This window comes from Calypte anna, chromosome 2, assembly GCF_003957555.1.
Source record: "Calypte anna isolate BGI_N300 chromosome 2, bCalAnn1_v1.p, whole genome shotgun sequence".
NCBI classification, from domain to species: Eukaryota; Metazoa; Chordata; class Aves; order Apodiformes; family Trochilidae; genus Calypte; species Calypte anna.
The window spans coordinates 19,447,855-19,468,489 of record NC_044245.1 but is presented as its reverse complement, the minus strand read 5'-3'; the positions used below and the strand labels follow the sequence as shown (position 1 = coordinate 19,468,489).

At 37.5% G+C, this 20,635-nt stretch overlaps 1 protein-coding gene across 1 annotated transcript in view; it reads right to left on the bottom strand.

Annotated features, from left to right (window-relative positions):
- Positions 1–20,635, bottom strand: part of NEBL (nebulette) — a 90,418-nt gene that overhangs the window by 53,771 nt on the left and 16,012 nt on the right. Inside the window, 6 exon segments of the mRNA XM_030445789.1 lie at positions 413–520; positions 1,543–1,647; positions 4,500–4,604; positions 6,153–6,260; positions 13,013–13,114; positions 14,690–14,791. Coding sequence (XP_030301649.1) covers positions 413–520; positions 1,543–1,647; positions 4,500–4,604; positions 6,153–6,260; positions 13,013–13,114; positions 14,690–14,791 — 630 coding nt within the window.

Here is a 20,635-nt window from a genome sequence, read left to right as displayed (position 1 = left end):
CCCAGCCTGAATGGGCAGGAGAAGGTTTCACTTAAGGCACAGGTTTGGACTGCGCTTTGCATCTTCACTCAGTCCCACCTGAAAATTCTCCCTCATTAAAGCTGGAATTAAAGGAAAAAGGTAAACACATTCATAATCTCTGACCTAGATGATCTCTTGAGCTTCTTCTCAATTAAATGTTGCTACATACAATCTCTGTCTACCATGAGCAACAATGGCCTTTTGAGAAAAAAGAAATTTCAAGGAAGAACTGAGCTAGCAAAGAGAACTACTCAGTACTAATTCAACCATATCCTTGATTTATAAAACCTCTGTGATCTGCTTCATACATTCCCTTAACCTGAAAACAAAATGTTAGTTAGCTTCTCTTTTGATTTAAATCTTGCTAGCAAAAGCACACATTTTTACCGACCTCACTTTGCATCTTTTGAGCCTCCTTTGAAACTTGATACATAGGTGTATCCACAAACTCCAGCATTGACTTGCCTTTAGATTTTTCATAATCCTCTCTGTACTTGACCTAGGAAAATTAAAATAAAGGCTGTTAACAGGGAAGAGAATTTGAGATCTGATTGCTTTCCACAGCAACAAAGAAATCCTGTCTTAGCCATGCTCCTTAGCAGTTTTGACTTGGTAGGTTCCTCCTGAATTTAACCTCTGGAGAAACAGAGCAGCTAGACAAGGAATTTTTTCCTATGCTTCAAAATTTCAGACCTAAAAATGGTGAACTTTGAAGACAGCAGGAGTGAACAACATCAATCACATGGCTGAACAACTTATGCCTGAACAGTTGGCAGATTTTCAATTGGATCCCCTGTCACGTTTCCATTAAACACATTTACTTTTAACAACAAAATCTTCTCAGCCAGGCCTCACAGGTCTCTCCATCAGACTCAGGAGCACTGTTCTGATAGGCACTTTTGTTTGCACCTATGGAAGGGGAAAAGGAAGGAAAACTACTGCCTCAGTAGGATCTGGTCTCGCACCAGCATTCCCCTCACAGCTTGCAATGACCATGACCTTAAAGCTATCAGCAAAATCCCATTGAAGGACACAAGGTTAAGACACCAAGACAGGTAACTTTATGCTAACTCACAAAGCAAATATGCTTTGTTTGGGAACCTGGAGAAGCCTTCTGAACTCATTCATTCACACTCTTTTGATGAAGATGGGTAAACACATTACTTATCTCAATCACTGTGGGGTATGATGGAATATTCTGCAAAAGACATAAAGAAAAGCAAATAGCTACAAATCAAAATAGTCCATTCAGAATGAGTAATGTAATTTTAATTTATCTGTCTCTTCGAAAATAGTGATGTCTGAACTTGAGAAAAGCATTAGGATTTCTTTCCCTGTCAAGCTTCTGCATTAGGTTCAGTCTGACAAAAACACTCCTCTCTCTGCTCATGGGGTGCTTCTGATGGAATATGCACTGTACATCACTCTTATCTGTCCTGCAGTTCTGCACCTGATTTGATCACTCAGTAGTTAGTATGCTACATTTTTCTCTTTGTAAGATGTACTTATATTTCTGTATACATGACTTCAAGGCACTGCATTTTTTTTGTGATGAATTTGTTCTGCTGTGCCCAGGGTGAAATGATAGAAGTCCTTGCTTTGGTTAAGTGATTTCTTATATTGATACTGAAACAAAAAATATCCAAGAATGTGTTCATAAACAAAATCCAGAACGTTTGGAAAGGTGAATACCATTTAAAATAATCATGGCAGAAACAGCAGAAAAGAAACTATATCCTAGGTCTCCCAACTCAGGAGTTTTACTACTACATTTGAATTTAAAATATTGTGATGAAATTAAAAAAGGTTATGATAAAAATAACTTGTTTAAGTTCCTGGAGAAAATTTCCTGCTCATCCAAAAGTCAAATGCTTTTGCTAGAATGTTTGCTAGAAATAAACATTACTGTTTACATTTAAAGTGCAAAGCAACACATATGATGGTCTGGGTTTGCCTCCTAGTGGAAAAAAAATATAAATGGGATACAACAAAATCACCTTTGGTGGAAACAAATGGAAATTATCTCTATGTACAGATACTGACTTTCTACTTTTATTCTATTCATCAACTTATAAGCAATTGATTTTAGAACAATTTTTTTTAAACTTTAAAGTTTTTAAAAAATTAAAATTTATAAAATTAGATTAGGTAAATTGTAAAAGTTTTTGCTACAGTAAACTAAACACATCAAATTCAGTCCTATTTATTCACCCCTTCTATAAAATGAAACACATCTGATTTCTTTTTTTTAACCTGTAGTTCATTAGCAGCTCAAAGTCTCCACAATAGGAACAGATTTAAAATGTGCTAATGAATAAACTAGCTGTTGCACATATAACAAATTTTTTAATTTTATGTCTATATAGTTCATATCAAAAAGAATTACATGCATCCACGAGGAGAAAGTTTCACCTTATGAACTCTCTTCCATCATCAAAATAATGAAAATAGTATAGTTCAAACTCTTCAAATCAGCCTATTTATGTTTCAACACGCCCATCAGGATTTCCTCTTAACTGCTGGAATTTATCCCCATGGAAACTTACTTGTATAGCAGCTTCACATTGGTATTCTAGTATATGTATTCCATAAAGTTACACAAACCTCTACACTCTAGATCAATCAGCAAACCAATGCAATCAGCCATAGGCAGTGCTAGGTTAACACCTGGACTTGATAATCTTATAGCTCTTTTCCAACCAAAATGATTCTACCATTCCATGAATTTAATTCACCAAATAAGTTATAATTCATCACATAGGGGCAGGTGGATTTGTGTTATACAAAAGATGAAAAGAAGCATGAAGTTTAAGGGAGAAAGTTGTTATGCTCTATGGGAAAGAGCCAAACTGGAAAATGAGCAAGAAGCTCTGTCTTTCACAGGTAAAGCACAGACTATGCATTCAGTCACAGCACAGTCAGGAAGCCTGATCCACATAGTGGAAGCAGACTTTGAGAAAGATTCGCTGCTGTGGAGAGGCAAGGAGGAGAACACAAAGAAGATACTGGAAAAGCATGGAACAAAGTAGGATAATAAGCCACGCTAAAATGAAAAAGGTAAGGACTTGAAATCAGAAAGATTTTAAACACGGGATTTCTAGATGGTAAATACTTAGTGGAGACCATGGGGACTGATAAAGCATTCTTGTCCCTGCTTGCAGTAAGAAAAAATGAACATCAGCATCTGTACAAATGTAAAAATCAGTATTTATGGAGTCCTCAGTAAAGGGCATGAACAATATGAATCAAAACTTACTAGGCAACAGAAAGAAATAAATTATACAGGAGTGAGCCTTAAGGAGAAGTCCAGGTTTCTATAGCATTAGGAAGGAGATGACAAGTTGATGAATTTCACTCTGAGGGTGTTCATTTAACCAGCAAAAAGAATGCCAGTCTGACCTTACACTGAGAGAAACTAGATTTAGGCCAAAACGCACATGAAGAATGCAGGAAATGAAAGCTATCAGCTCATTTATTACCCATACAAAAGGGGATACCCAGTGTTGGATTCACATATCGGATTGAGACATACAAAAAGCAAGTTTCAGTTCACCAAAGAGCAAACAAAAATCAAGTACAGATGTGAAGGCCAGAATATTTTCATTAGTTTAGACATAAGTTTCCAAAAGCAGGAACTGACTCAGAAGATGACCCAATATGCTACTAGCTATTCGGGACAAGGCTTTGTGTGTGAAAAGCTCATCTCCTGCTGGCCATGATCAATCAGTTCCCCAAACCACTCACTCACAGCCTCACCAGCAGTGCTGTGACCCTTCTGGAGTGAAGATAACAGGTACAGCTGAACAGCCTATAAGCACCATACATGTAGCAGAGGTGTTCTTGGGGTGGGAGAGAAACTTTAACATTGCAAAGAAGCCAGGTGTTTCCTACCTTTTACACCCCATTTCAACCCCCATCGCCATCCTATGTCACACCAAGGACCATAGCTTGTTATGTGGCAGAATGGAGTAAGTAACAATTACCTATCAGTTTAGGAAGCCTCAGACATCTAGGAAGGGAAAACAGGCTGAGACAGAGAAGCTCTAAGGGAATCTAGCACTAACGTAGCTGTTCATGACAGAGGTCCAAATACTAAAGTAGCATAATGGTTAATTCTGTACAGAAGACTGCAGGTGAAAGCAATAAGATCTTTGGCGAACTGAGATTTGCAAGGAAAGAAATATATTCAACCAAGAAAGAGAAACCAGAGAAGGTTTCAGGCATATGGGGAGAAATGCTCGAGTAACAAAAGTGTGGGTGATTCTTACTCAGTGTATTAGTTGTTCTAGTAACTGAAATATTATTCCCTAAAAGCCCTATTTTCTCCAATACATTCCCCAACTATTATGGTTATAACACTACAGTCTACTACAAAGGAGACCATGAAGCAAGTTCCAAAAATTTATGTATTCTACAGTGACTATACTACATTCCTTACAGCAGATATTTTAGATATCATCATTATAAAGGCAACTTACATCACTCTGCGTTTTGCTGATATTTAACGCATGGTTTAAATACAGCAGGTTTGGTATATCAGAAGCTGGATCATGTAGGCTTTCCAAATCTTTCTTGTAATTCACCTGGAAAGAGAGTTCAGGTTACATAAAATAAAGATTAACAAATTCACAGCTTTGTGTTACAGTGCAGCCGTCCAGAAACAGAAGGCATCAAGTCCTTGCCTGAACAGTCTCTACCAGCCACTAGATGGTGGTCATTTACTATTTTTTGGAGGGAAAGGAAAAGATCCATTCTCTGAATGGATCCATTCTACTGAAAAGTCTTTGGGAACTGCTCAAACTTTTCCTCAAAAAGGACACTTGCAAAAAAATCATACTTTGTATGACTTTTCTGAATAGAAAACAATTATAATTCTTTCTGCCCTGAAAACTTAAATCAAGATATCTTCCTCAATACTTTAAGTCTAGTGATTTTAAACTCAATCTTTATTCTTGTACTTTTTCTCTTGATTCAGGAATTACACAAACTCTTCAAATATAGGAACTGCACATAAAATTAGCTAAAGAGAAATTCTCCCAGATATTCTATTTAATACAGATTGGGTTTAGTAATCTTAAGAAATCTAGTCACCTAAGGCAAAAGATAATCATGAAGCAGCAGAGGATTACCTCTTATCAGTCTATATTAGGATTTTCCATACTTCCAATAGTTGGATGCCCATCTCTAAAGGAAAAAAAACTAGCCAACTTACCTGTCTTGGGTGACAAATCTTTTAAACCAATAGCTTTAGTCACCTCCACATATGAACTGTGTTCTTTACTGACTTAGGTAGACTCCAAATCAACAACAGACAATTTCCACATCTCTTTTAATAATAATTGGCTCAATTTTTTAAAACAACACGTAGATTTTGAAAACAATTATGCATTTTGATGGACACCCCACTCCCACCCTACCCCAAGCTAGTCTTTTCTGTTCCCATTGGGTGTTGCCCCTCCATACACTTTGGAAACTCCAGACTACAGAATCAAAACTTCTCTGTTGGAAACGTGGGATCCTGGCATCAAAAAAGAGCTCACATTTTTAGCATTAGACACACCATTAGCACATCATCCCAAGAGCATTATCACTCAATATAGATGTTTTTTCCAATCTAGCTCCAGCAGCAGGCACCCACTGCTGAATTTAGTGACTGCTGTATTTAGTAATACCACTCAGAATATCAACCAGCAGAATGATGTCTAACAGACAGACATCCAAATCTGAGCTGCTCACACAATCTCTTTCTACAACCACTGGAGAGATGCCAGCACTTTGCTCTTCTAAAGAAAAGCATCTAGCACAGGTCAGAACTGCCCTCCAGACCCTTCTTTCTCAAATACAAAGGGACTGAGTACAAGGCAGTTTGCTAAGAGTAAGCAGTCGTACCTTTCCATACACAAAGTTAGGCAAGATGAATCTCATCAAACTCTACAGACACATGGAGAAGGGCTTTGTCAGAAGCAGTGGAGGAAACAGCTAATACACTGTACCTGCTATCCAGACACATTGTATAGCAGCAACTACTGCACAGAGTAATTCTTCAGATGGAAAAAGAAATTCTGCCTACAAACAAATATTAGGTTTTTCAGGATGTAAATGCATGTAAGATACAAAGCAAATTCACTTACATCACTTGCCAACATGGATGCAATCTGTGCTTGCTTGAAGGAAACACTGTCAAGAGGATTGTATTGGTGGCTCTTCATTTCCTTATTGAACTGCTCTTTGTATTTCACCTTCCATCAGAACAAACATGTCTAATATTAACATGTAGCACTTTAAAAAGGCACAGAAAATTCAGACTAGAAAGCAGATAATTAAAGGCAATTGTCTTATCCTTTAAATCTTTAAACAATGAAGATGTTTAAAGAAGATCAACTTAGCCACAATTGTAGCTGTCTTGTGCTGGCTCCAAAGTAATTTTTAAGTATCTGAATCTTAATAAAATTTAAAAATAAGCTTAAGATTGACATATGCAATTATTGTTGCTGAAAGATTTATGAAAAGGAAACAGAAACAAAACTTTATGACTCATCTAAGTAATCAAACAAACCAGAACTCTTTGACTAGCAATAATAATCTACTCACTGAGAATCATTTGATTCAAAATTAACAGCAAAAAATGTGGTTTTCATGAAAAAAAAAATATACAACATGAATAAACTGTAAAACTTGTAAAATTAATGACTTGTAAACTTTGCAACCACTCAGAAATGGGAAGTCAGAATCAAACTTTCCACTCAGTCATCTTCCCATCTCCACGTCCACTTGTCACTCATGGTCTCCTAGGCTTTCATTAGAGCCCCAGGATCTATTTTTAATTGTGCCAGAAATTTCCCAAGAGACCTTCCAGGAATCACTCTGTGGAACTGTCCCTTTTGGGGGATAATGCCCACCTCATTACAGTGTTATAAAGTATAATTAAATGACTGTATGCCACCACTTTCACTCTCTTCTTGTTCAAAAGCAAAACAGGAATGACAAGATATTTAAGAGGAAATGAGCAACACAATAAATGTGAAGGCAGTGACATTAAAAGTAAATAAAACAGATATTCACAAAACATGCTAAGGAACTGAGTTCAGAATCTGAAATAAAGGGAAATCAAACAAACAGTAAATCTCCCTCCTTTGCCCCCTTGTGCATGATCATCAAACATCTGGAGATTTTGCACACATGCCATGCTTCTTTCCAACAGCTGGGCATAATGGAGGAGAATAAAGTTCAGTCTGAATTATGCTGCCTTCATGAATGTTAGCCAGACACCTGATATCTAAGCCTATGCAACAGCCATTATAATTTACCACGCTCTGCATTAAAAATAAATACACAGTTTTTTCCTTACTCCTTTTTTTCTCTATTCCCATTTGAATGTCTGATAAAGTGGTTAAACCACCTCAAACAATCTCCTTGAAAAGTCTTTATTTTTCAGCTTTAGTTGTGGGAAGAATTCTCTTTTTTCATTTTAGCTTTTTCTTGCCTCAAAAGGCTCTCAACATGGTTTAGCTTACACAACCTTGTTATGCTTAGCCACAATGCCCAATATTTCATTAATCAGGATAACAAGAAACTGAAACTAAGCCACCCAAACAGAAAGTAACTGTATATGTTTGAGAACTACATTATAATTCCAGAACTTACATTAATTTTTTAAAGGAAGGAAATTTAAAAACATGGTCACTTTTAAAGAGAAACTTTAGCTGAACACATGATGAACTTCATAATCTTTCATACTAAGTCTAGAAAAGAGTATCTGTTGCCCTATGGAAGATTCATCTGGTTCATATTGTTTTATATTAGTCTTGGCTTTGGATCAAGTGCAAAAGCATACATCTGAATACAAAGACACTGCCTTTGTCAAAGGCAAAGCCACATTCTGTATGAGCGGTGAAAGAATAAATCAGAGCCCTTTTCTGTTTTAAAAGGTGTGCCCAAAACTCACCTTCTAACAAAAATCAGGCAGCGCTGGAAGATGTGATTTTAAAAGCCTCTGAAACTAGGGATCATGCTAGCACAGTGAGCAAAATTGTCTTTTAGTCCTTGGGCATCAGCGCACATCATAATGACACCATGCAGAAGAGTTTAAATATCCAACCAGTGCAAGCCGTCCTCAGCCCAGTCAAAAACTGGCCTCAGACTGCACACAAACTGAATGCACAACACGAGCCTTGACACTCTTGTTCAGTGTGAAAATGACAGTCCAAAGGGATCTCTCTTCACAGCTGCCTTGCCATCTTCCAGCTGCAGCCACTTCATGCCATTTTTAACAGATTTTTTTTAGCAATACATTTCCACCTAGAGATTCCAGTAATAAATCTTCGTCACTGCCACTTCATTTCACTGCTACTGAAGGAAAGAGGAGGATCCAGTGAACCCAGGCTTCACAGGGCTGCATGCCCTGGTGCCAATCTGCAGGAGGGTCCTGAATTTAAGGAGACTGCCCACCAATGCAACTGTGAGCATTCCCATTGAAGTGAGGGATGTCTCAGTACCTCTAGGGCCCTGCTGCCTTCTCTGGCTGCTCTGCTCATTGCCTTTGCTTTCCTCTCCCACACCACCACAAATGTCGCTCTGGGGCAAACTGGAGGCAGCACAATAATATCAGATGACCCCAGTGGTATCTCAAGAGCACTTCCAGCAGTAATTTAACTCTGACTGGTCATAGGGGATTCATCTCATTGAAAGCTACACACGTGCTCACTTTCTCTTTTACTGGTATTTTCCTGTTTTCTTCTCCCTTTTGAAAGAAAGCGTGGGATGGGAGAGGCAGAAGAGAGAAGAGCGAGCCCATAGATGAGTCACTGTGAAGTAACGCACATGGTATTTATCCTTCTTTTGAACAGGAGAAAGTTATGAATGCAGATTAAAGGGGAAAAATACACTTGAGATAGAGGGGTTTGATTAAAAATAAGGAAGATAAATACTTCATCAGTGTTGTCTAAAAAATCTGAAGGGGGAGGTTTAGCAATTTATAACATGAAGCAAACAAACAGTGGGAGTAGAAATGACAGTTCTTAGTGGAAAATTCATTGTTAACCAAAAGCTTTACTTTAATGAAGGTTTAAAATGATGGCTACTTATTTACTATCTTAATTAAAGTCTTATGATTGTTTATTTTTTCAGGGAATATTTATTGGGGGTTAATTTAAAAGAAGCACATGTAGGCTGCTCTCTAATTGGTGCTTTAAAAAGAGCAGACTTTGCAGGCTTTCAACACAACAACATCCTTGAAAAACCAAACTGGAATTAAATAATGCCTGGATAAACAAACTTCTCATCAGCCTTGCACGAAACCTATAAAAGTCAGAACTGCAGCTGGACAGAGCAGTGTCTTTTGAAGTTTTGCAGTAACATTCCTAAATCAAATCTGTAGTTCAAAGCTTTTCACACAGGGAGTGTTCAGTTTCAGAAGTGGATGACATCACCTACTGTTCAGATTTACAAAGAAACTACAAAAATTGAATCATTCAACCACTGGGATCCCAGGATGAAGCAGACACTTGCAGCTAAAGCATTTCCTCATGACCATATGAAAACATATTTAGAAAAAAAAAAAAAAAAAAGAAAAACATGCTAGAGCACACAGATACTGAAGGAAACCTAACAAAGAGCTAAATTAATATTAGATTAAAGATTAAAAAAAGAGAGATAAAGAAGAGATTAAAGCAAAGAAAGACTGATAAAATCCTAGGCTTTCTTTGTTGTTACTGATAATCTCAAAGAAGGTACTTTACAAAAAACATTCTGTCTCTAACAATTGTATCCCTGAAACAACAGACACCAAGCATAAAATGTAAATACTCAAAACTGTACATCATAAAACCAATTATTGAACACCATAAGGGGAATATAAGTAGAATATTTCATATTAGCAGCTCTTTGAGAAAGAGAATAAAACGTATTACAAGACATAAAAAAGACATAAACAAGGGGTTACTTTTATAAAAAACACAAAAAATAGCCCAAATTATACAATATACATTCAGCAAATTGACAAGTTTCATGTTTTCACAAGGGCTTAACACAGTTTCTGTTTTAAATTTGGTTCTAAATAAACAGAAAGGGGTTACCGTGTGCTGTGGGTAAATATAATAGTCCTGGGAGCTATTATTTTTGCTGCTGCTGCTGTTGTCAAAAGCTTTGCTAAAACAAAATTTTAAAAATTAAAAATAAAAAAAGAGAGAGGGGTACACTAATTTCCTAGAGCCTTAAGTGTAAGTCAAACATTAACACTTTTTTCTTCACTTTGTTTGCCTTCCTGCTTGCCTTGATTGCTTTCTCCCTTCATTACACCCACACCGCCTGACCTCTTCTTGCTCCTGTTCTTTATACTCCCTAAATTACCTACCCATATGTACCACATTAAAACATGTTATCATCTTCTCTTCCCATTACATCCATCAGAATTGTCAACTTTGCAAATTCACTGTGAGGGTCAAATAACTAATATTTCTCTGCATGTCTCAGCTTATAGATTCAGGCTATTAAGGGAGATTATCAACTTTCAGCACAAAAAGTTCATAACGCTGCCATTTGCCAAGAAACAAATGGAAATCCTAAAAGCCAGAAAGTCTGGAGACAATAAAGAGCTCATTAACTTTACTATTTTTTAAATCTTGTAATTGTTTCAAGCCTGCTTCACAACCCCTTCATGAGGAGGACCAACATGACTGACCCATATTTAGGGCTCTTCCTCTGCTACAACACAGGTGCATTCCTCATCCTGCCCCTCCGCCCTGCTCTTTGGACACAGGGGTCATCTTCATTTTTCTGTGCTCTTGATTTATGATCAGTGTGTCAAAGTGTTATAATGATTCAAATAATATATAAAAACATTAGACAACTCATGGCCACTGCCTTTCCTTCAGCAGAGGTGGGAAATTGCTGAGTGTATTTCCCCACTGCCTGGGGCTTGCAGCCCTCATGCTGCTTCACACAGACAGCTGGCAGCAGCAGAGCACAGGACTGAAGCACAGCTCCCCTTGCTAAAAGTACATGGTCCATCACACACACTGCAAGCAGCCACAACAGTGTAGACTGAGGAGGATAAGAGGAGGAAGGATTCCAAAACTTGGATCCAGGCCCAGTGGCTGCAGAATTTGGATTACCAATGTTTAGTAAGCATCTTCTTCACAAATAAACTGTAAGCAAGCTACATTTTGTCAGCTGCTCCTCTCCTCCTGCCACACCTTCTGCACTATTTGGACTCTCTGAAGAAGTTAAAATTGCACAGCAAATGTTCTCTTCTGCAAAAGGATCTCAAGGGGAACTGCTGCCATCCCAGTCCCTGGCAGTGAGGAGACTATTATAAAGCTTTTGAAGATGCAGCATGGATTGTCAGAGAGGAAGAACATATCTAATAAAAATTAGATTAAAAGTTCATTGATGAAGCCTATGATGCAGATGGCTCAGCACCAACCTGAAGGACCCAGGATCCAGCTGATGGGTTTTGATTGCTGGCCACAACCTCAAGGGTACCAGGCTTAGTGAGATGGAAAGGTCTATTGGAAAGGAATCTGCTTTGGTCCCATTTGTAACAAGCAGCTGCAAGCCCACTAGATTCCGTAATAGGCTGCTACAAAACGAGTATGTAGACAGCCACTGGATAAAAATAAAGGATGCAACACACTAAATTTAGATATAAACCCTTTTAAAAGCCACTAAAGGTGTTTGCTAAATGACAGCTTCCTTTCCTACAAGTGACACAACACAGTAGCATAAGTAGTACAGCACTTCCTAAAAAAGCAGAGGTTGACTTCCAAGCCTGCACACTGCTAAACACAGAAGACCACGAGTCTCTTAGCATTTTCTTGCCTCTTTTCTATGTGGAAAACACAAACTAATTTTTATTCAGAATGCATCAGTAACAATTTAAAAAAACATGTAGTTTCTTCTTTTTCAGTTTGTGCAGTATCAATGCTTCAAAATTAATGATGGTCTGGTGTGAAATGAAATGTTATAACAGATATCCAAGGATATTTGGTGACAGCAAAAGGATTTCAACTTTTTGCTGACAGACACTGCACTGTTTTGCAGCTTGCTCTCCATAACACATTATTTGTATTTTATCCTAGTTCTAGGTAAGACATTCACTATCCAGCCAAATCACAAGTATTTCATAGATAACACTGATTTTCAGATTGTCCTAGTGTATACACTACAACACTTGGTGATTTTTTCCTAGTTCTGGGAAGACTGGCAAGGTCTTCTCTAATCAAAGGGTGTTATCTTTTTCCTACAGGTGGGCAGAATTTGTTCCTGGGTTTACAAAAACCATAAGTGTTGCCTGACAGGATTATGGAAGTATCTATTAAAGAGCTACTCCAGAAAAAAAAAAAAAAAAAAAAAAAATCCTTTGTCACTATGTCAGGTTGATCTGTAGTAGATTCTTATGAGAAGATTCATAAGCAGAGGAAAAGAGGGAATATTTGTGTTTTAAGCTTTTTTATAGTTATGGACTAAACTGATCTTTTTTTTTTTTTTTTTTTTTTTTGAGGTTTAAGACTCCTATATAACAGAAAGTAATACAAAAAAGGTTCCATTTCAGGGGGAGGGAAGGTGGGTGGTTAACAGATCAGGCCAAATTCAGATCCTATTACTCACATTAGCAAGCTGTTACACAAAAGACCCTAGTGACTGCAGTGGGCTTAATCACCAGGTAGGTTCTTCTCCAACTGAAGGAGTAGAAAAAATTGCCTCTAAATCATATATAGTTAATATTTTAGAAATCCTACACAACCTGTATAAATATAGACCATCTTCACAAAAGATGAGTTGTAACAGTAAAAGTTCATTGTATTTTTGCATAAAGATGTATATTGTTTTCTGAGAGTCTTAAATTTACCAGTCGTTGCAATACTATATGAAGAGTTTTAGAACCTTATCTTCATGTGTATTGAGATAATCATCTAAAAATGTAAATATTTTCTTGCATTACTAGGAATGAGGTATCTGAATAAAGTCAGTGTAAACTGACAGAAAATCTTACTTGGCTGAACAGTTTTGAAACTCCTTTAGCATGTTCAAAATCTGGTCTTCCAAGTACAGCAGACTCCTTATTCATCTCTCCTCTTCCTTTCTTGTACTCAGCCTTAAAAAACCAAACAAAAAATAATGAACAAAAAACCCATGAATCACAATAAAATTGCTTGCTTCAGTTTTATCAAGAAAAATGTAATCATTAAAGCTAGAAGAAAAAGTCTCAAATAGTGATCTGCACTGACACTACTTTAAGAGCTGTTCTAATCAGCTCCAAAAAAAGCCTTTCTCAGGCTTTGGCTCCTTAACAATGTAGTATTTATTTATTGTAAAAAAAACAATGCACAGCACTGACTTTAACAAAATGCATAGTTCAAACCTGAGAAATACTGTTCTCCCAATCAAGGGAGAATGACTTCGAGTGGCCCAGCATTTCTCACAACAGTGTCCGCAGTTTACACAAGATTATTTGTAGCAGCTGAAAATAGTCTTGAAACAAAACTAGGCTGAGGGGTGGTTTTTTTGAGATCTAAGGTCAAATTCCACGCTCAGTTTTACCACTGCAATCTTGCTGGATGTCAGTGAGGTTGCACTGGTGTAACAGAGAGGAATTAGTCCCACAGGGCTGGTGTTACATGATCCTTCCAGCTGAACTGCCTCCCATGCAAATTGCTGCATTTTTTTTCACAATGCATTAGAAAAAAGCACAGATGAATTGACATTAGTTGCTTTGCAATGTCACTAACTAAATTACCCATTGCCTGAAACAGGCTTCTTGCCTTACTCAGGCACTGTGAATCAGTAAGGACACATCATAACAAGAGACTGAGGAAAGAAAAAGTCCCAAAGCGACTCTAACTCAGAGGCCTTGAATAGCAATTAGTATATTTTCTTGTTGGACGTAAGACTTAGTAGAAGTTCTAGGTTTTCAGAAAATCCTGAATATTCAAAAGAGGAATCTCAGGTCTCTTAAAACTGTCTGTCCATAGGTGCCTGGTCAGTCTCACCCGAAACTATTAGCAGTTACTTAAAACCTTGGCTCAGGGCTTTTAATAGATACATTGTTTGAGTTGTCTACCATAAAACATTAAACTGCATCACACATTGCTGCTTCTCAAACTGCTCCTTGACCTATCCATTAGCAGACGTCACGGTGGGAGGAAAGAATTTGAGAGGGGAGCTAAGGGAGGAGAGCCCTCATGCAAGAAGCACGGTGTTTGCACAGCTCTCAGGACAGCGGGGAATTGCATTTCCCTGTCACTGCCAGCTGAGAGAGGAGGAGGAAGAGTCCTGGGATGAAAACTTCTCGGGTACAAACCTTGGTATGTCTTCTGATGTGCAGTGTAGCATGTGGGCACACGGCTTATTTTGACAATGGTTATTATGAATAAAGCTGAAACAAAACCAACTTTCGTAAGCTTAATGTTGTCTTTGGATCAATGACCAATAATTGCAAAGGTCACATCACATCAAAATTCTCTGCATGCTTAACAGGTAAGGCTTGTTTTGGTTTGGCTTTAATTTTTTTTATTTATTTATTTATTTTGGATTTTTTTTATCAAAACTCCATATCAGATTTGGGGTTATAGGTTTTCTGCTTTTCATGTTTGAGAATTTCAGCAGCATTCTAAAGTGGAATACATACATTAACATCTAAAAATACAAACAGGGTAACAGGAGAACATACATCACTTATTATCTTTGTTATCTCAGTTGCCATCTTTATGTCTGGCCTGTGCAGCACTTCAGTGTATCTGTGAGTATCTTGCACATCCTTCCTATACGATACCTGTCAAACAAAAACAGGGTTTTTAAAACAAAGAAACAAAAACATTTTTTTGAAGTTTGTAAATAATCCTTGAATGACCTATTAGCCAAGCCATCAAATTCAATAGAACTTTGCCTAATTTATTCCAACACAGTCCTGCTTGACAGGGATTATTTAGTAAGACTCACACACAGGTTAACAGGATAAGGAAGAAATTCAAAAGCATAAAATACAATATTAAAATGAAAAATGGTTTTGCTTTGAAACATAGTCAAAAATTAAAGCAATGCAAAGACCCAAATATTAGGTTTTATCATTAAATTTCAGACTACAAAACTTCTAAGACTACAGCATTTTCTCTGTGCTGTACCCTTTTTTAAAATAAACTAACTCCCCTATGATACTGAGCACTGCAGCCTAGTAGATTGCAGTTACACTGAATAGAAATTGTAATTCTACCATGGTCAATGTCTCTGTCAGTAATAGGCAGCCACATAGCTGGTGTGTAATTCAGTGCCACAGCTCCACCCCAGAATCCCTCACTCTCTATAACTCCACTTATCTTCTCCTTTACATAGGAACAAGCAAGCTGAGTGTTCCAGCATGTGGAGCAGGAGACTAAATCTTTCTCTTTGTACAAAAGCCACTACTATAATGAATGAGCTCAGAAAACTTTGGCCAGAAGGCTAAACCACAGGTAGGAGAGTCCAAACATTCTCCATTTAGCAAAGCAATCACAGGGACCTTAGGGATGTTACAGAGCTCCAAGACCACAGGTCATCCTTCTTCTCCCTTTTCAGGGTGTGTGGGTTTTTTCTTCTCCTTTGCTGGAGCACATGTGCCAATCTAAGCCAATTTCCAAGAGATGTCTTACTGAATTATTCTGAATTATTAAGGAAATTGTCCCTGGTACTCAAGAGCATCAGACAAATTGAAGTTTCAGGCAAAAGTTAGAAAACATAAAATTAAGTCTACAAGAAATAGAACAAATCAGAATAATATATGCTTTAGCAGACAGTCTTTTAATTCTTTTCTGTTGTTTAACAAAGTTAATCAACCACTCAAGATTGTATTTCACCATGTGAAATTTGTATTTCGTCAAGAAAGTCCTGAGCTTGAAGTTTCACTCATAATCTCCGAATCTAGTTCCTATGCCCAGTGTAAAGTTTTACTTTGGATAAAATGCAGGAAACAAATATAATTTGTAGAAATGTTATTGCAAAAAAAAAAAAAATCTTAATTCTTTATTTTACAGGCAACAGGAAAGTGATTTTGCGTCCATATGGCTTCAGATAAGTAGACAAGCTAAATAGGCCTCACTGTTGGCTGCATGCCCATAAATAGATTTTGTAATTTTTAACCTACAATGCTTGACACACATGTGTAATCACTGGTAAAATAAATAAATAGGTTGGATAAATACAGTACAAAGTATTACCTACCAAGAAAACAGAAATTGCTTCTTTCAGCTTGTTAAAAACACTCAAAGTTTGGTTTTGGTTAGGTTTAGATTTCTTCATTTTTAAAAAAAAAAAATGGGTGTTCAGATAAGCATTTGCAATTCAGGGCTTTACATGAATTTAGTTAATTATACGCTGTTCATCCTAATGACCACATGAGGTGAGGTGAAAACCACAAAGGCAGTACAAACAGGTTTCTGAATAGCACACTATCATCCATGTAAATTGCAAATTAAAGGCCAGCATATGTGCTCAAAATAGAAAATTAGGAATGGAGTGAATTTAACAACAGAGAATCAAGAATAGTGGTGATAAAGTTGAGGAAATGTGGTCACTTATTGCTCCCAAATGACATGATCATATAGTACATGAAATAATGGATTGTGGTTAATTTCAGGGTGGAAAGGAGGGGGCAATAAGACAGTGACAGTCCTTTATATTTCACCATTTTCAATTATATGAGATGCAAGGCCAATTGCTATAGCTTTCCCTGAGTGAATTATTATTCTTCCTGCACCTAAACCAGTATACCTATTAGTTATGTCTGAGGGAAAGTCATCTAGCATTTTACAAATGTCTGCAATATATATTTGGTCCATTCTGCAGTTTGTCATACTCCGGTGAGAATAAAAATGTTATGCAGCAGAACAGTAGTTTGTCAGAGGTAGGCCAAAGAGAAGAAAAAATATGTTTCCCATTTCCTGAATAACCTCAATCCCTGGATGCTGACCCTTTCCCAATGGGACAGTGTGCTGGCCCCTATTACACAGCTGCTATTCTGTTTCATCTAGTGGTTTGTGGGTTGTTGTTTTTTTTAATAGTGCTATGGTAGAACAGTAAAACCAGAGCTATTCCAGGAGAGCAGGGGAACATATGTAGAGACAGGGCAAAGCAACCAGCTTAGTGCATGCACCCACGGGCACCAAGAAGATGGAGAGTAGAGAAGCCTACCAAGAGGGCAGCAAAAAAACTGAATGCTGGTCAAGCAACAAAAAGCAATAAAGAAAGGAAACAGTAAAAGCTCCTGGGGAAGGGAACACCTTTTCTCCTGAGCTGGTTCACCTCCCTACCAAAAGGCTCAAACCCTGACTGGAATCTCCAGGCATTCCACAATGTCCTTCAGTCTTCGCTTCAAAGGATTACTCAGACTCTACTAAAAATCATCACCAAAGGCTCAAGAATTACCCCTTTTTATGGGGACCACGGGTCTACAAAACATGCACAAATTGGTTTTCACATAGGAAAAAGTACCTGAGATACAATTTAAAAGCAGAAGTGAAAGACTTAATGGAGAGTTAGAGCAGGCCAGTGGGAAAGACAAGAGAGAAAAAATCTGAAACAAGAAGGGGAAAAACTGTACCCTCTCTAGTTTAGAAGTTGCAAATTGGAAATTACAAATTTCCAATTTCAAGTGATTTTCTAGCCCGATTTGAAATCACACACCCACAAAAAAGTTAATACATTGTTGAATATTTCTTAAAATACTGTGATAAGCTGAAGAAAAGCCATTTCTTGTCTTTAATCCCAAATGTGATTACAAACTTTGAATTGCCAGCAGTTTTTGCAAAGCATTCAAAATATTCGGGGCTTGTTCATAATTAGTAAGCTAATCATAACAGGGCCAAAGCTCCAAATCACAAGAAAAGGTGTGAAGTCCACTGAGGATAAACCTGCCAGCCTACTTACTGCAGCTGAGGGTCCTGAAGATGATACCTTTCCTGATAGTGCCAGTGCACGGGAATGCACTATAATGTTACGCAGTAAATAGATTTGTAATAAAGCTGCAAAGCATCTCAGGTTGTCAATCAAGAAACAGAAACTTCTGCTACATGGGGACCCAAGCACACCTAGGTCGAAAGGACTCATCAGCCCTTTCCTGCAGTCTTTTGTCTTCTCCCCTATTTCAATTCCAAAATTATTCCAAACCATAGTTAACAATTAAAATACGTGCAAGCAGCTATGAACACATTTTGCCCTCTTCAAATGCACACACAGACATCAGCAAGGAGATGGGTACACCTACCTGCAAGAGACCTTGTCTCTTACTGTTCATCCCTGCTTAGTATTTTCTAAGAGCTGCAAGTCCACTAACTAATGGCCTGTCAGCTGTGTCTCTGCCCCTTTTTCCCTCATCTGCACTTGGGGTCCATCAACTCTTAGAAAATGACTAGCTGGTAACAATCACCATTGCCAGCAGCTCTTCTGATCACCACTCAAATGGTGTTGAAAACTGTTTCCTGGTTCATGTAGAAGAGACACACACATTTCTGGCCCATTACAGATTGATGCAGTCATCCTTTCCAGTAATGGCTTGAAAACTGATTGGTCCCAATTACAAGAGGAGTAAACACATCATTTTCAGCACCAGTTGGAAGTGGTCCAGGGAGATCTGCTGTTGATAGCCTATGTCAGCAGAAAGTTAGTCAGCAGAAGGTGTTTTTTTAATGTAGATGCTGAACAGAAAACGAGGGATAGCTTGAATTTAAAATGATCTGCATCAAAACAAACATCAACATTTGGTACATTATTGGTGGTGTTTCAGCACATCAAGTTTAAGTTATCCTGATTTGGTATTATCAGAAAGAAGGTAATTGGTTTTTGCTGGGATTGTGACTTAAAAATATTCTGAACATGAAAAAAAAATGTTAATCCTAAAGCAATACAGACTTCTTAAACATTCAAATGTAGATGGTCAGGGAAACATAAATTACTGACATCATATGGACTGCAAAGAGAATATATTTGCATCAAGTTTGCACATCTGTCAACACTTTAAAAGCAGCACTGTTTCATACATAAGCCTAGGAGAAAAGATACCAGGCCTCAACCTCAGATCTGCAAACTGCCTTCTAAATGCCCACATTTCATTTATTGCAGTTTTCTTATTTGTGAAATCAGAACACCACTTGCTAATTTCATACAATGTAATGCTGTGAGGACAATCAGCAATTTAAACCAAGCAGATCAAATAAATTGCTGTACAAATACTTAACATTGTTTTGCTATTCATATGTCCAGTAACAGAGCAGGTCATGAAACAGACAAAACTGTGATCCACAGCTTTGAGAACGTTCATCAAAAACTACAAGCAGCTACTAACTAGGCACAATGTGACAAGTGCCATCTTAGCTGTAGAAGCATCATTATGTCATTTCACTGCTCAGTTACTTTCTTCCATACATTTTACCCCACAGAACTGTCACAGTTGGAAAAGACCTCCAAGATCACCACATCCAACTATCAACCCAGGAAAAAAAAAATCCCCATCCCACTGGAGCATATCTTGATTCTTTGACCTGATGGTTTCCTAAGGGACACCGCCTGATTTTAGTCCCAGGATTGGAAACTTCCAGATAAGCTAAATGGCACCAGCCAAGCACAGGCATAAAGTAGGCTGACAGTCCCTCCTCCACTTTTCTCCAAAATCAAATTGGCCTTTGTGTGCCAAAATCATCACATTATTAACATTCATTTCACAAAATACAAAGCATTATATATGTATATATATATATATAAAATATATATAATTCAAGCATTATATAGTATTTAAGTTCTTTTTTTCAAGTAAACTCTCTACCATTAAAAAGGTCACTTTTGTTCTTTTGAGAGCAATTTTCTGCAGTCTAAGTATGAAGAAGAGAAAAATGTTTTCCATATACATGATCACATTGTTCAGGAGGTATTACAGTATTTTCTTATTATGCAGCTTCAGCCCACGCTTATCCAGTGTGTTAATGATATTCAAAGTGGTGTGAAGGCCTACAGCACATGACAGTTTCAAAATGTCAGCACAAATGTATCATGAGTGGAATACAGTCTTAATTTTTAAAGGAAATTGCACATTTCACAGAGATGAGTATAAATGTCAGCCTTATTTTAAGGCTGAGTAAATAGTTTTAAATACATCCTAATCCTATTAGATGCAAGCTCTGCATGTAAAGGTTGAATTGAGTTGGCAGAGCATTGTAGGTAAACAGGCATTCTGCTCCCATAGGTATACTGTACTGAGTGGTGGATAAAAGGGGCTTTGTCCTTTTATTCCCCCTGTAGTTTCCCTCTTTTTCCCCTGCACTTTCAAAGCTGTGATTCTGCAAATAGCTTGAAATAGTTCAGAAAGACAAATGTTCCTCATTTGGGATGTTCCCTACTCCACACTCTGACTCGAAGATGAATACTCATGAAGCTCTTAATTAAACCTGTACTTAGAAAACAAGAAATCCACAGCTATCACCATGGTGCCCAAAGAGATACCTGTAGGAGCTGTGTAATTCTGCTGAACAATAACTGGACTTACATAACTTGCTCCTTTATGCATGATGAAGATACATCCCCATTGCACTGTAGCTCCCCATGAGCAACCAGAAAGAATCTGGTCTTAAACAGATGAAACTAATACTAATTGGTT